Raw genomic sequence first — 16,336 nt, 5'->3', positions numbered from 1 at the left:
AGCACGTACCGCCTCATGGTACCGTTTCAGACTGACATATCTGAACAACTAATTGATGGTTTTTTAAAAATTCACCAGACAATCATCGTCCCCTGAGGATGAACCCGACAGAATTTTGCCCGATAGCAATTGGTCACCTTTAGTTCTTGATGGTTATTCTCTAAAGGCTAATAAACAGAACAAATAGGAGGCAACAAGGTCACCTGACCTGTGTTTGATGCTCAGGCTGGCAACATAGCAGAACATTCATATTAGAACATATAGCAAGGGGTGTGAGGGTCAATGCTAATGCTAATGCTAATGCTGAATGCACCCATGGAACTCATTCTTCCTCATGGCCACACGTTCACAGCGTTTGCTCTTGCAGGTTTGTCATCATAGAAGAGTGGACTGTGGCTTTTGGCAGAGGTCCGCTCTCTCTCTACGTCCGAGCTGCATTGGCTCTGTTACAACCCTCCTTATTGCACTGCGTGTGTGTGTGTGTGTGTGTGTCCCTCTCGCGACCTCAGGGTTGCCAGACCAGCTGTCTCTCTTTACTTTATAGCCCTCCCTTTTCTTTCTTCTCGCTCTTTCCTCACTAAACATTTACTCAGAGCAGGAACTTTTTCTGGCCCCGTCCTTTATATACAGGTGTCAGGGTTTTCTTCTCTGTGGATCTTAACTCTTCTTTGGGAAAGGCTGTCTCTCCTACAGGAAGTCCAGTAAACGGCTGGCCCAGCTTGACTTCACTGCAGCGTGTGCTCGTTTGTGACGGTCAATGCTATGAGCGTGCGCTGTAGTTTCGTTATGCGTGTGCGTTTTATTTGTGTGCATGCTTAATGAATGTGTGTGTTTTCAGTTTGGCTGTGTGACTGTTATGAGATTTGACATCTGGCTCACCTCACCGCTTTGAAAGTTTCTTTCCTCAGAGTTGTGTAACAGAAATAATTCTGAGATTGGCAACAGACATCTTGAAACATGTCCTGCATTGAGCGTGAGCCCGTTGCGCAAATCTCCAGTCGCTAATCTACCTGCTGCTTTCTGTCAGGGTTGTTTTCATATTTGTAAATTAATATGTTAACATTAACAATGTTAGAGACTTTATCCTTAACACTTTCTATTTTCCTTTCTTCATGCCTCAAGATGCTTTCAAAAAAAGTGCTTATGATATCCAACCACTGAAAGCATGTTTAAAGCAAGGCTAAGAGTTAGCTTCTCTGTGTAACTTTAGTGATCGTTTGAGCTACATGCTAACAGTAGTGCTGAAACAAGACAAAGTGTGTGTGTGTGTGTGTGTGTGTGTGCGTGCGTATACGCCACTGTGGCCCAAACAAACCATTCTTTGTCCCTCCTTGATATTTTAAACCTTTACCAAACTTTTCAAAGAATATGTAAAGACAAGCCCAATTCATTTCAAACGTCCATTGTCCCTTGTCATCCTGTTATAAACTTCCCCCCTTGCCAGACTCCCCAATAAATGTCATAACATTGGCTCGGTCCTTTTCTGTTTAAAACAGCCTCACCTCCATACACCAGGAGGGAGTCGTTCCAGAGAGGGAAGGTGTGTGTTTGGACTCGCATGTCTCGGGGGGGGGGGGGGGGGGCTTTTTTTTCTTCTTCTTTTCTTCCAAAAACGAGGAACAGCGTTCCATCGTTGGCCTCTTGTCCCCATCGCCTAAACATGGGAAAATTACCCTTTGTGAAGGGTTGAGAGAAAACAAGTCCCTATAAGGGGCAGAAGGCAAAAGGAGCGCTGGAATGTTGCCTTCTGGCAACGCTTGATGAGGACTAGATCAGCGTCCTGCTTGTCCTGCTGAGAGACATGTTGTGCCATGCTTTACTTGTGGTATTTGAATGTTGGGTTCACCCAGTAATTGGTAATTGGAGGGAATGAGGGAGTCGAGACAAGCAGAAAACAGACAGGATGGACCTGCAGCGAAACATGGAGCCTGTCCCAGTCGGGTTCGGACCGGGACAAAAGAAGCCCCTGTATGTTTTGATGTGTTTATATGTCCTTCGATTTTAAAGGCCTGGCAAGTTCGAACCGCACATCGTTCAGTGTCTCATGTCCCCCCCAAAAAGAAACGCTTCCTCTTTTTGCAGAACTCCTTCTCCGGAGTCTTTCACATGGAATACGAGGAGCTGGGAGAAGTCTTGGTTGCATCCAAAAGGTATGAGCAATTATTATTATTATTATAATACGTCCCACTGTTTTCACTCATTAGAGATAATATTTACTTGAATTTACGAAGGACACATTCCCTGAGATCCAATTCACTTAGAGTCGCAAGGATTTAGACGCACTCACAGATGGAAAAGGAAAACAGACGACAACGTCTCCGCAGCAGTAATCCCACTGGCAATAGCAAAAGAAAAGAAACAGAGGCGTAGCAGAGCTGGTCTCCACTCTGAGATGCTTTGAGGACATTTTCCTTCTATACCATCACTGATCAAAGGTCTTGTTCTCATTCGCTGGCATTTTTGGGTGAATTTGATTTGACCAAAGATTTGACCACTTCTCCTGAGTGAAAACCTGTCTGAATGAAGTGGGCTTCTTTTAAACTTTCCCAGACGATCCAACAATTGTCTGTATTTCACAGGTCAAGACAAGAATGAGACAAAGATTTGAAAAAGCAGCAGTTAGCAGCTAATGGAGAAGCCAGTCTGGCAGATTAGAGACATTTAAGTCCACGTTTGCACTAAACTCCACAAAATGTTTCTGGTTCTCAAACAGATGTTCAGTTTGGTCCCATTAAACAATGAACAGTTCATCCTCCAACCACCGGTTGCCGTTCATCACCCTCAGCTTAGTCCTTAGAGTTGCCTGAATATAACAATTTAACAATATAAGTTTGTTTGGGCTGAATGATGTGAGACAAATGGAACTAGCATTATAACATTCAATATCCACTTAGTCATCCCTGGGTCCGAGAAATCAACTTTGCGACAGCATCGAGGAAATGTGACGCCAACCTCTTGCATTTTGTTACGACATAATGCTAAAATGTTATTACCGTAGTTAGAATATGTTACAAGTTGAGAAGATTTAGGATATGTTTTGACCCGAAACTATTTACCAGCATGTTTCCAAACCAAAGTCATCTGGAGTCCGGTCTAAGCGCTCTATGATTCATGCTGCATGCGTATGCCGTAGCTTAAAGGGCTGCAGAGAACATGGCTAGCGGTTTACATTCTGAAATGACAGAAACAATTACCCTCTCTTTTCTATGTGAGCTCAGTTTCACAGCTTTTAGTGTGGAGTCGATTTTTAAAGAAGAAAGTGATCGTGTGACTAAAGCAGCCGCCTGATGTTAAAGTCAGACGGCCCGCTATGTCATGCTCCAGGTTTGTGCCAGTGTGCTAAGATTGTATATAGTGATAAGCCATTTAAGTTCCTAGAGGAAAGGGTTAATTTAATTAATTTCGGATAGATAGGACAGATATGACCACGTTCAAAGATTTATTTTCATTTGGCATGAAAATGATTGATGTAAGTCATATACAGGAGAAAATCAGGATGCAGCTTTCTCTGAGGGGGGGGGGGGGGGGGGGGGGAAGTGAACGATCAAAGAAGTGAAGGATTTAAAGACGCACAGGAAGGATGAACGGCGGTCCGGGCTGAGAAGAAAAGGATTTTATAGCAGCAGAGCTTCCTGACATCAAGTCCTGCTCCGGCCAGTAGGAGTGAATGAGATTTAATCTGATTTAAGATGCAATGTGATGACAACCCCCCCCAACCACGCACCCCCTCTCATCTCCAGGGTGGCCTGGCCTCCCCGTTGCTACGCAGCATCTAAAATTCAATCTTAATCTAAGCCTTGGACCATGCGTGTGTGCGGCTGTGATTCATGTCTGGAGCTGATATTGATCTCTTATTAGGTTTTGCCCATCATTATGTTCGACCTGCACAAACATGAACATTGACTAGGATTAGAAATGGAAAATAAAATCACACAACTGAAGTTTTGGCCTTGTCACTGGATGAATAGACAATAACAGATCTGCAAATGTGGGTGGAGTCACAGACCAGAGACAGGCAGTCTGGAGTGCGCGCTGTACTTCCTGTTCCCTCGACGTACAGCATGCAGCGTCACCACGTACTTCTGGTCCTGTGCTTGGTCCGGAGCTAATGTTGCCCCCGTGGCCTAACGTTGACCAGGTGGCATGCGTGAGAATAAACCTGTTTATGAAAACATGAGAGACACACGAAGCTCTGGTTAGCTGCTTCACCACAGGATTTATTCTGTCTAATAATAATACAACATCATCAAATGAAACAATTCACTTTAAATGCATGTAACCGGTGAGTGCAAATTAACAAAACATTACAGCCTGCTCCTTTAACTGCAAGATGGCGCAGATAGCATACTCAATGGCTCCGCTAGCTTAGCATATTAGCATGTTGTTACATGTTACACAATACCACAAAAACGAACTCTAACACTCTTACTTTTACACAAACCCAAATCACATAAACATTAACAACATGTTTAGCCTCCGCAATGCATTTCGCCTGTGCTTAAAAGAGGAATATTAACACACCTGTTTATGAAAACATGAGAGACACACGAAGCTCTGGTTAGCTGCTTCACCACAGGATTTATTCTGTGGTGTTTTAGGTCTCTGCGGGTGCTGATCCCTCTAGAGGCGTACATGCGCCCCCTAGCGGTCACAATGAGTTGCATTCGACGCTATATTTAATTGCCAAACCTGCTGCATTTATCTGTCTTAAAACCCCAAAAAAATATTAGACCCTCTTTCAACCTATGCCATACTTAACTCCTTACACACTCCCCTGTTTAAAAAAAAATGTCTCCTGACAATAACAGTCAATATGAATTATAGGGTACCAATGCATGTGTGTAGGGACTGTAAGCATAAGGGTTGGGGTATATGAAGTGTGGACCAGGGGACCCATGGTAGGCAGGCAAGCTGGGCAGTAATGTGTTCACACCCGCAACCCATGGCTGGTATGATGGCTGACCAAACTGATCATAGGTGAACATCTCTCTTGGCCTCATTATCCTCCGAGATCTCCTGGGCCCTTCTGCCTCACCTCCCTGGCTCTCTGTCTCAACATGGTGTTGTTCTGTCCCCATTTGGTGTTCATCTGTCTCAACTTGAATGTCATTCTGTGCCTGTCTTTCATCTTGGCCAACTTCAGCATCCTCTGTGGCAGGAAAGAATTCATCGGCAGTCACTCGAAGCTGTGGTTGGGTTGGAGAGAGGTCTGGCAACTTGTGACAACATTTCGGCCGCTGACTTCTCGTCACCCTTCGATAGCATGGGATTTGGATGTTTTGATCATATGTGAACTCCTCTTCATCTGAACTATCTGTAGCTGAATTGCTGTTTGAGACATTTGTTTGTTTGTGTCTTGGTTGTTTTGGTACATTGGCAGGAAGGTTCTCTTCTAGAGGAAGTTCATTCACCGGCATCAACAGGTTCCGGTGAAGCACATGAAGAGTCTTAGGCCCTTTTTCCGACTGCACCTTGTAGACTGGTCCGCTTCCAACCCTCTCTACCACTCTGTGAATCACTTGCTCCCAGTAGGCACGTAACTTCCCAGGGCCTCCTCTCTCCGACAGGTTTCTTACCAGCACCCGATCGCCTGGTTGAAGCAGAATGCCTCGGACTCCTCTGTCATACACTTTCTTGCCTTTTGACGAGGATTTCTCACTATTGTTGGCAGCTATTTCATATGCAGAGCGCATCCTCTCCGCCCATTTTTGTGTGTATGTGCGTCTGTCTGTTGTGCCTGGCTCTCCCTTCGGTGGGAACAATAAGTCGATCGGTAACCGTGGGTTTCGACCATACAGAAGGAAAAATGGTGAGAAGCCTGTTGCGTCATGCCTGGTGCAATTATAAGCATGCACGATGTGAGACAAGTGATCTTTCCACTGACTCTTTTTTTCTTCAGCCAGAGTTCGAAGCATTTGTAGAAGTGTTCGGTTCAGCCTCTCCACTGGGTTGCCTTGTGGATGATAGGGCGTGGTACGAGAGTGAGCAATGCCAGAAAGTTGTTGGAGTCTACTGAACATGCTATTCTCGAACTCTTTTCCCTGATCATGGTGGAGCTTTTCGGGGTATCCAAAGCGAGGTATAAAGTCCTGAAATATTTTATCAGCAGCTGCCTTGCCAGACTTATTCCGTGTTGGATATGCCTGGGCGAAGCGTGTGAAGTGGTCGATAATGACCAAAATGTACTCGTAACCTTGACTTTGTTCGAGGTGGAGGTAGTCAATGCAGAGCAGTTCGAATGGAGCACTGGTGGTTATGTGTCCCATGGGAGCTCTCTGTGGCATATTTGGGTGTTTTTGCTTGATACACACACATCTCTTAGTCACATACTCCTCAATATCATCTTGCATATACGGCCAATAAAATCTTTCACGGGCTAGATGTGTCACTTTCTCCACACCTACATGGCCCATATCATTGTGCAGTGTCTTCAGCACTCTCAGCTTCAGTTTTTCAGGAAGGACTAGCTGTCTGTGTTTGTCAGTCTGACGATACAGAATGCCATTCTCCACAACCAGTCTGTTCCACTCATAGAGTAGTCTTTTTGTCAGTTTTTCCATATTTCTTTTGTCTCTTTCATTTGGAATCCAGTTTTTGAGTTTCAGGGATATGATCTCTTTGATTGCTAAGTCCTCATGTTGTGCTTTTGCGATGTCTTCCGGGGTGACACTGGCAACACTGTTTGTTGGAATGGCGTCGTCAGTTACATCTCTGATTTGTAATGCTGCCACCCAAGGCACATCATTTTCCTGTGTTGCTTTTCTGCCTTGCCACACTGTAGACACGACATCAGGGGATATGGACTCAGAATGCTCCTCAACATTATCCCTGAGACTCAGTGGGTACCTTGACAAAGTGTCGGCATCAGCATTCATTTTTCCAGGCCGGTACTTTATGTCGAAGAAAAAATCGGAAAGTTCCCCCACCCATCTGTGCCCAACAGCGTTGAGTCTAGCTGTGCTGAGGACATAAGTCAACGGATTGTTGTCCGTAAACACTGTGAATGTTGGAGCATAATACAGGTAGTCGCGAAACTTTTCACAGATGGCCCATTTGAGTGCTAAGAATTCAAGCTTTCCAGAATGGAGGTGGTAATTCCGCTCTGCCGGAGTTAGGGATCTTGAGCCATATCCAATAACACGTAGCTTGTTGTCTTGTTTTTGGTACAGGACAGCACCAAGACCCTCATTAGACGCATCTGTGTGCAAAACAAAGGGGAGATCGAAATTGGGATAAGCCAGGATGGGAGGGTGCGTTAACATGTCCACTAGATTTTCCAGAACAGCTTGGTGTTCTGCCGTCCATATGATGGGTGTCTTGGATGGCAGTTGTCCTCTGTCTCCTTTCTTGGCTTTTCCACCCCCTCTTTGGATCTGCGTTTTGATGTTGTCAACCCCAGCAGGTTTCTGGTACAGGTTGAACAATGGCCTTGCCAGGCGGGAAAAATCTTGAATAAATGAGCGGTAATATCCCAGAAATCCCATCAGGGACTGGACATCTCCCACAGTTCGAGGTGTCCTCTCTTTCAGAGCCATTACTGCTTTTAAATCCTCTGGATCGAGCTTGACTCCCTCTCCTGAAACAATACGGCCCAGGTAACGAACCTCTCCTTTGAAAAACTCGCACTTAGCTGGTCGGAGTTTAATGCCGTTCATTCTCATCTGACAGAGTACTTGCTTGAGGTGTGTCAGGTGTTCTTCAAATGTGGCAGAATAACATAGCACATCATCCAAGTACGGTGCACAGCATTCATCCCTGATTCCCTCTAATACACCCTCCATACATCGCTGAAAGGCTGCAGGTGCATTGGTTAATCCAAATGGAATGCAAATCCATTCATACAGCCCCCATGGTGTACTGAAAGCTGTCATGTGTCTAGATTCTTCGCTCACGAAGCCTTGATGGTATGCACTGCCTTGGTCCAGTATGGAGAACCACTTATTGCCCCCCAGACTGGCTAGCAGATCTTGGATTCGTGGCAGCGGATGACGATCTGGGATGGTCTTTAAGTTGACTCCTCTGAAATCCACACACAGCCGCAATGTTTGATCCTTTTTCCGGACACACACAACAGATGAGGAATAGGGTGAAACAGATTTACGGATCCAACCTCTGTCCAAGAGATTTTGCACATGCTCCTTCACTTCCTTGTACAGTGGCTTAGGTATGGAGTTGTAGGATCTCTGAACAGGGATGTTATCTACAAGGTTGATCTTGAGCTGTAAATTGGGAATACAGCCTATATCTCCCTCTCCTTTTGTGAAAACATCACACTCTTCAAATAACATCTGACGGACAGCCTCTTGCTGTTGATCATTCAAATGTTCCAAATTTACGGGGGGATGCCACTTTTCTTTTGTGTGTTTTATTGTGGGATCACTATCGGGCTTTGCTTCAGCATCACTGACTGTTTCAACCCGGGCAGAGCACAGTTTGGTGTCACTAGTAAAGTTTGATGACTGCTGTGGGGAATGGAGATTGACGGCCTTGCTGTTAACAATTTCCTCTATGCAGCCCAGATGAGTTCTTGGTGGTAAAAAGATGTCGTGCTTTGAGGGGTTGTGTATTGGAATTTTTACTGTTTTATAAGAGCCCACAGTTACATCTACAAGAGCTGGAAACAGGTCTAACCCTTCTGGCAACACATCTCCCACATTGGGCTCAAACAGCATTGTTCCCCCTGCTGGCCATGCCCTGATCTGACACTTTACATGACAGCTTTGGCCGCTTCGGATTGTGAACCCTCTTTTTCCACTTTTTACGGTGGTCCTCCCCCGTTCTCTTTGCTCTGTTCGAGTTGGAGTCTCACTGACGGCTGAGACTATAGCTTCAGCTGTGTTTGGATTGACTTGCATTGTCTCTGCTAGTAAGTCACTTAAGCTGACACTTTCTGCTTCTTCCTGGCTTTCCAAAATGATTTCCTCAATTACATTAAAGCCGAGCAATGGACCACTGTCACAGTACTGACTTACCAGCATGGGAACCTGTATAGCCACACTTCCATGTTTTGCACTTTTGATCTCGAGCAGTAGTTCAACCCATCCTTCATAGGGTAATTCAGTCCCATTGGCGGCAGTAACTCGGAGCTGGTGATCTGGAAGTAGTGCATCCAGGGACTGGATTCTGACATGCGGTAGGTGCATCTCAAGCCATGACTTTTCTAGGATGGTTATTTGGGCTCCACTGTCCAGTAACATATCAATCTTGACACCATTAAGAAAACATGTTACCGTGCATCTCCTCCCGAGCAGTTTTGCTACTCGATGTCCTCTCCTGCATCTGGGTTTTGGTGACCCTTTACTAATAGTCGGACGTACTTGTTTCTGGCAGGTTATGGTAACATGGGACTCTGGTTTGGCTGTGATCACTGGTGGCCCCTCCCCAGTGACCTCGTCCAGTTTCCCACCTGCTTGACTAGGCAACCAACAGCTCTGTGACCGTCCTGACCACATTTAAAACAGTGGGTGCAACTGATGATCCCATCCGCGATGCATTTCTTACACCTCCCTTTTGGAGCAGGTGGTGGTTGCGCTGACCCAGGTTGGATGGTGTTAACAGGTACCGGAGTAGTTGCAGCTGAGCTGATAACTTTTTCAAGGCTCTTGGTGAGGGCTGAGACTTGAGCTGTTAGCTCGTGGATAGCAGTGCGGTTGGCTTGAACCTCTACTTGGGTCTGCAGAACATTGTTTTGGATCTCAGTAGGAGCTTGCACTGCCTTTTGTTTTACCCCTTGCTGTAGGACCTGCTGAGTGGTATGTTGTATAACATTAACAGTAGGTGTTTTTGTTTTAACGGGTCGGCCAAGGCGTGTTTGTCTTTCTACCTCCTCACCGACTGACTGAGAAATTATTTCTAGAATTAAATCTTCAGAGCTGTCCATGTTTACAATGTGAGGTTTGAGGTCTTGCCTTACATAACTGAATTTTTCGTGAAGACCTTGATACAATGAGTGGAGAAACACATCCTGTACTAACTTACTGTCATACTGGAACTCAGACTCACTTCGTCGTGCTGCAAACAGAACCCGTTGCTTTAGCCCCATCAGACGGTACATGAACTGTTGTGGGCTCTCTTTATCAGTTTGTTTGGCATGACTAAGTTCCTGGAACAATTCTGCACTGCTCTTATCTCTTAGGTGTCCTCTGAGAAAGCGTTTTAGCGCTGCTACAGTCAATCCATCTGTAGTCATCAACATCTCCTTAAAGGAACCTGGTTTGATTATTTTTATGACGGTACGAATCACTTCTGTCTCTGTGAAATTTTCAGCTAACCCCTCGTCAATTTGTTTACACAGGGTGTTGTAGCTTACATCAGAATCCTCATCAGAAATCTGCCCACAATGTAACTTAAATTCCCTGCGTGGCAATAAATGGGATACATCTCTCAACTTAACCAACTCCGTGACATTCATTATCTGATTACCTTGCGATGATGTCACCTTTACATTATTACTCAAACCTGTAACTGATACATCTTCACCTGACACAGTCTCTGCCGGGGCACTGGCCCACAACTTATCAGGATTTAACCAGGCCATAACAACCCTGTTACACTTGCGGTGCGGGCTCCACTTCATCCGAATGTTGCTGCCGTTTCTCGATGAGGTCGTTGAGGAAGAGAAGATGAGCCATGCCTCGGTCCTCTCGACTAGTCAGGTTATCACCATCCAGGACAGCCATGATGAAGTCGAAAAGTTCCAGCTCTGTTGCATCCTCTCCAGGCACCTCTTCCTCCTTTACCAGTTCTTCGAGGGTGGCAGCCAACTGGCGAAGCACGTCTGTGTTGGCTGAGCTGGTCAGTTTGATGATCTGTCGCTGGATCCCTCTGCGCAGGTCTCGTAGAGTAGCCATGTCTCGATCGATAAACTCTCACTCGTGAGTCCAGGTACTGCTTATCAGGTTCAATTGTATTGATGAGCTTCTATTCACCTTAGAAGCTCATCCCGGACGAGCCCCCAAATGTTGCCCCCGTGGCCTAACGTTGACCAGGTGGCATGCGTGAGAATAAACCTGTTTATGAAAACATGAGAGACACACGAAGCTCTGGTTAGCTGCTTCACCACAGGATTTATTCTGTCTAATAATAATACAACATCATCAAATGAAACAATTCACTTTAAATGCATGTAACCGGTGAGTGCAAATTAACAAAACATTACAGCCTGCTCCTTTAACTGCAAGATGGCGCAGATAGCATACTCAATGGCTCCGCTAGCTTAGCATATTAGCATGTTGTTACATGTTACACAATACCACAAAAACGAACTCTAACACTCTTACTTTTACACAAACCCAAATCACATAAACATTAACAACATGTTTAGCCTCCGCAATGCATTTCGCCTGTGCTTAAAAGAGGAATATTAACACACCTGTTTATGAAAACATGAGAGACACACGAAGCTCTGGTTAGCTGCTTCACCACAGGATTTATTCTGTGGTGTTTTAGGTCTCTGCGGGTGCTGATCCCTCTAGAGGCGTACATGCGCCCCCTAGCGGTCACAATGAGTTGCATTCGACGCTATATTTAATTGCCAAACCTGCTGCATTTATCTGTCTTAAAACCCCCAAAAAATATTAGACCCTCTTTCAACCTATGCCATACTTAACTCCTTACACTTTCACACCGATACGAACCGAACCAGGGTTCCCCTGCAAGCGAACCGAGTTCGCTTGTTTGATCCGCACCAGAGTTCAGATGAGCTTTCACACCTGCACAAACGAAGTGGACTATCCGAGGAAACGAACTCTGGCGCGTTTAAACAGCCTAGTGTAAAACATCGATAGCATAGAATGCGACCTTCTTTTTATCGGTGAATCAGGACCTGTAACCGTCCTTCTCTGAAGCTGAAATGTAACACACCTCTCTCAGGTCTGAACCCATGAACTGCATGTACCTGTCAGTGTGTAAGTACAGCTCGGTGTGTGAACATGCAAAGAAAGGGAAAGCTGCGAAGCTCCCAGTACCGTCAGGGAGGACACAACCCAGATGTCTTATCTTGTCTCGTCCTCCGTAACAGCCCATTTTTTAATGCCTGCTCTCAGGCCGCATGTTTAGACTCAACTGCCTTTAGATTCTGCTTTCTGTGTTCAAGTAGAACTCCTAACGGGCCCACACAGGAAGGGAGGGGCCCTGCAGGATGTTAGCACTGACTACAGGAGGCTTTTTATAGTGACATTAACCTCGGGCTGCGGCTTCCGAAAGACAACGTGTCCGTTTCGGCAGGAAGTCCAGTGAAACTGAACCAATGTAGATCCGACCCTGAGATAAATGCGGACACAGGGAGACAGGAAATGTGGATTTTAGCATGCGTGGATAATCAAACACAGAATGCGAGTGTGCACGTTGGAAGCATTCCGATCACCAATCCACAAAAGTTTCTTTTATCAACATTACCAGTAATATTTGTCCAATCAAAAACCCACTGTCTTCAATGGAATCCAGATCCAGTCCATAATCAATGTCTGGGATCTAAATTGGATTATTTTTTATGTCTGAGTACTCATACATAAAAATACTCAATTCTGATAGCTTGATAGGTGTTGACATGCAGTAAGAGCGTAAGAGAGATTCAGAATCAGAATCAGAATCGATTTATTCGCCATTGTCAGCGAAAGGATTCACAAACTAATTGTTCTCGGTGCAATCGTGCAACATGAAACATAAATAAAATGCAAAACTACAGCAATACGCTATCATGAGCAAAAGGACAAGATCCTGGATACAAGCGGTCAAAACGAGTTCCTTCCTGGTGGCTGGGTGCACCAGCCACCAGGAAGGAACTCGGAGTAGCGCTGCTGCTCCTCCACATCGGGGGCAGTCAACTGAGGTGGCTGGGGCATCTATTTCGGTTGCCTCCTGAGCGCCTCCCTGGGGAGGTGTTCCGGGCACGTCCCACTGACAGGAGAATTCGGGGAAGACCTAGGACACGCTGGAGAGACTATGCCTCTCTCCTGGGAATGCCCCCAGAAGTCTGGAAATCCCTGCTGAGACTGTTGCCTCCGTGACCCAGCCCCAGATAAACGGTCGACGATGGATCGATGGTTACTCTTGATTTTCTGTCTCTCTTAGTGACCAAAGTATTTTCTGGTATCTGGTATTTTTTTTGTCGTCTAACATTCTGAAATTCTTGTATTTCCTTTCTCTCTGTTTCTCTTTGTGTTAGAGCAAGCCTGACTGACACACGCACACACACCCCCCCCCACACACACACACACACACAAAATCCCTTGGCTTTTGCCTTAATGTTTATGAATCCATTTTCCATCATTTATCATGCAGTATTAAAGCCGACTCTGTGGTCCGGCTTGGAGCGACCAAAGACAACAAACAGACATATTAAGAGCGGACAGACGTGATTGACGGCTGCAGCTTGAAGACCTCAGGGAGGGGTCGGGTGAAGCTTCCCAGCTCCAGCTCTCTCATTAAGCAGCAGCTTTTACTATTCATTCCTGTTAGCCTGGAGCTAATGCACAAAGTGTCAAAGCTAAAATTATTCACAGAAAGCAAGCGAAGAATCAACTGGACTTGTTTAACTCATTGAGTGCCATTCATGCCCAAATATGCTGTTTATTATCCGCCACGGAGGTTCTGTTTTTACTGCCGTTTATTATTTACTTTTCTAGTTCATCATCATTCTGGCACTTGTTCTCTCTATTTTTTTACATTTAACAGTTTTATAATGTTTACATACAGTATGTTCGTGTTTTTCATTTAAGATGTTATACTACTACTACTACTACTACTACTGTACTTCCTTCTTGTCCCATGAGGGGTCGCCACAGCAACCCAACCTTCTCCACTTCACCCTGCCCTTTGGATCCACTGACTCTAAGCCGTCCATCATGGCTGGTCTTGCAGACCTTTCCCTTCATCCCCCCCCCGCCCCCCCCCCCCCGAAAACACCAAAGTTGTTGCTCAGCGTTGTCCTAATGACTTGAATTTATTAAGCTTTGTCAGTCACAAAGTAGTTGGTGCGAGAAGTCGGCTGTTCAAATCCCGGCTCCCGCACATGGGCAAGACACTTCACCCGCTCACTGCCTGCGTGTGAATCTAGTGAGCGAGTGAATGCCGTTGGTGGTCAGAAGGGCCGATGGCGGAAATTGGCAGCCTCACTTCTGACTGTCTACCCCAGGGCAGCTGTATCTGCCCCAGGGCAGCTTTGTCTAATGGAGTGAACGAATAATGTGAAGCATCTTTGTCAGAAAAGCGCTCTATAAATCCACTGCATTATTCTCATGGTTTTGTTTGTGTCGTGTGACTCGCCAGGGACTGTGATGTCACTCAGATTAACTACATGTATGCCCAGTATGTTAAAAACACCATGCAGCCTCTCAACATCACAGACGTCACCAAGGACCAACGCTTCCCCTGGACAGTCAGTATAGCTTTCCTTCCGTTGTTTCTTTCATCATTTCCTGTTCTCTTTTCCCACATGGAGTGATTATTTCTCTCCGATTGTCCTCGGACAGAGTGAAAATCAAGATCACACCAGCTGCCAGATCAAGAGTTTGCTCTGCACCCCTATCAGGAATGGGAAGAAGGACAAAGTCATCGGTAACTCGTTTTCATCTGTTCATCGTTCTGGATTAGCTGTGCAGGTTAGGACCAGACGGATGCAGAGTGTGCAGGTTAGGACCAGACGGATGCTGAGTGTGCAGGTTAGGACCAGACGGATGCTGAGTGTGCAGGTTAGGACCAGACGGATGCTGAGTGTGCAGGTTAGGACCAGACGGATGCTGAGTGTGCAGGTTAGGACCAGACGGATGCTGAGTGGGCAGGTTAGGACCAGACGGATGCTGAGTGGGCAGGTTAGGACCAGACGGATGCTGAGTGTGCAGGTTAGGACCAGACGGATGCTGAGTGTGCAGGTTAGGACCAGACGGATGCTGAGTGTGGAGGTTAGGACCAGACGGATGCTGAGTGTGCAGGTTAGGACCAGACGGATGCTGAGTGTGCAGGTTAGAAACAGACGGATGCTGAGTGTGCAGGTTAGGACCAGACGGATGCTGAGTGTGCAGGTTAGGACCAGACGGATGCTGAGTGTGCAGGTTAGGACCAGACGGATGCTGAGTGTGCAGGTTAGAACCAGACGGATGCTGAGTGTGCAGGTTAGGACCTGACGGATGCTGAGTGTGCAGGTTAGGACCAGACGGATGCAGAGTGTGCAGGTTAGGACCAGACGGATGCTGAGTGTGCAGGTTAGGACCAGACGGATGGTGAGTGTGTAGGTTAGGACCAGACGGATGCTGGGTGTGCAGGTTAGGACCAGACGGATGCTGAGTGTGCAGGTTAGGACCAGACGGATGCTGAGTGTGCAGGTTAGGACCAGACGGATGCTGAGTGTGCAGGTTAGGACCAGACGGATGCTGAGTGCAGGTTAGGACCAGACGGATGCTGAGTGTGCAGGTTAGGACCAGACGGATGCAGAGTGTGCAGGTTAGGACCAGACGGATGCAGAGTGTGCAGGTTAGGACCAGACGGATGCAGAGTGTGCAGGTTAGGACCAGACGGATGCTGAGTGTGCAGGTTAGGACCAGACGGATGCTGAGTGTGCAGGTTAGGACCAGACGGATGCTGAGTGTGCAGGTTAGGACCAGACGGATGCTGAGTGTGCAGGTTAGGACCAGACGGATGCTGAGTGGGCAGGTTAGGACCAGACGGATGCTGAGTGGGCAGGTTAGGACCAGACGGATGCTGAGTGTGCAGGTTAGGACCAGACGGATGCTGAGTGTGCAGGTTAGGACCAGACGGATGCTGAGTGTGGAGGTTAGGACCAGACGGATGCTGAGTGTGCAGGTTAGGACCAGACGGATGCTGAGTGTGCAGGTTAGAAACAGACGGATGCTGAGTGTGCAGGTTAGGACCAGACGGATGCTGAGTGTGCAGGTTAGGACCAGACGGATGCTGAGTGTGCAGGTTAGGACCAGACGGATGCTGAGTGTGCAGGTTAGAACCAGACGGATGCTGAGTGTGCAGGTTAGGACCTGACGGATGCTGAGTGTGCAGGTTAGGACCAGACGGATGCAGAGTGTGCAGGTTAGGACCAGACGGATGCTGAGTGTGCAGGTTAGGACCAGACGGATGGTGAGTGTGTAGGTTAGGACCAGACGGATGCTGGGTGTGCAGGTTAGGACCAGACGGATGCTGAGTGTGCAGGTTAGGACCAGACGGATGCTGAGTGTGCAGGTTAGGACCAGACGGATGCTGAGTGTGCAGGTTAGGACCAGACGGATGCTGAGTGCAGGTTAGGACCAGACGGATGCTGAGTGTGCAGGTTAGGACCAGACGGATGCAGAGTGTGCAGGTTAGGACCAGACGGATGCAGAGTGTGCAG

The 16,336-nt window shown here is 46.7% G+C and overlaps 1 protein-coding gene across 1 annotated transcript in view; it reads left to right on the top strand.

The window, feature by feature from the left end:
• The window catches only part of pde5ab (phosphodiesterase 5A, cGMP-specific, b), a 46,165-nt gene that overhangs the window by 9,997 nt on the left and 19,832 nt on the right, over nucleotides 1-16,336 (top strand). The window contains exons 8-10 of the mRNA XM_068755624.1: nucleotides 2,083-2,150; nucleotides 14,269-14,377; nucleotides 14,472-14,556. Coding sequence (XP_068611725.1) covers nucleotides 2,083-2,150; nucleotides 14,269-14,377; nucleotides 14,472-14,556 — 262 coding nt within the window. The remainder of the gene's footprint in view (nucleotides 1-2,082; nucleotides 2,151-14,268; nucleotides 14,378-14,471; nucleotides 14,557-16,336) is intronic.

The sequence above is a fragment of the Brachionichthys hirsutus genome, chromosome 23 (genome assembly GCF_040956055.1).
Source record: "Brachionichthys hirsutus isolate HB-005 chromosome 23, CSIRO-AGI_Bhir_v1, whole genome shotgun sequence".
NCBI lineage: Eukaryota > Metazoa > Chordata > Actinopteri > Lophiiformes > Brachionichthyidae > Brachionichthys > Brachionichthys hirsutus.
Note: the sequence above shows the minus strand (reverse complement) of the source record. Positions and strands in the feature narration are given on the sequence as shown.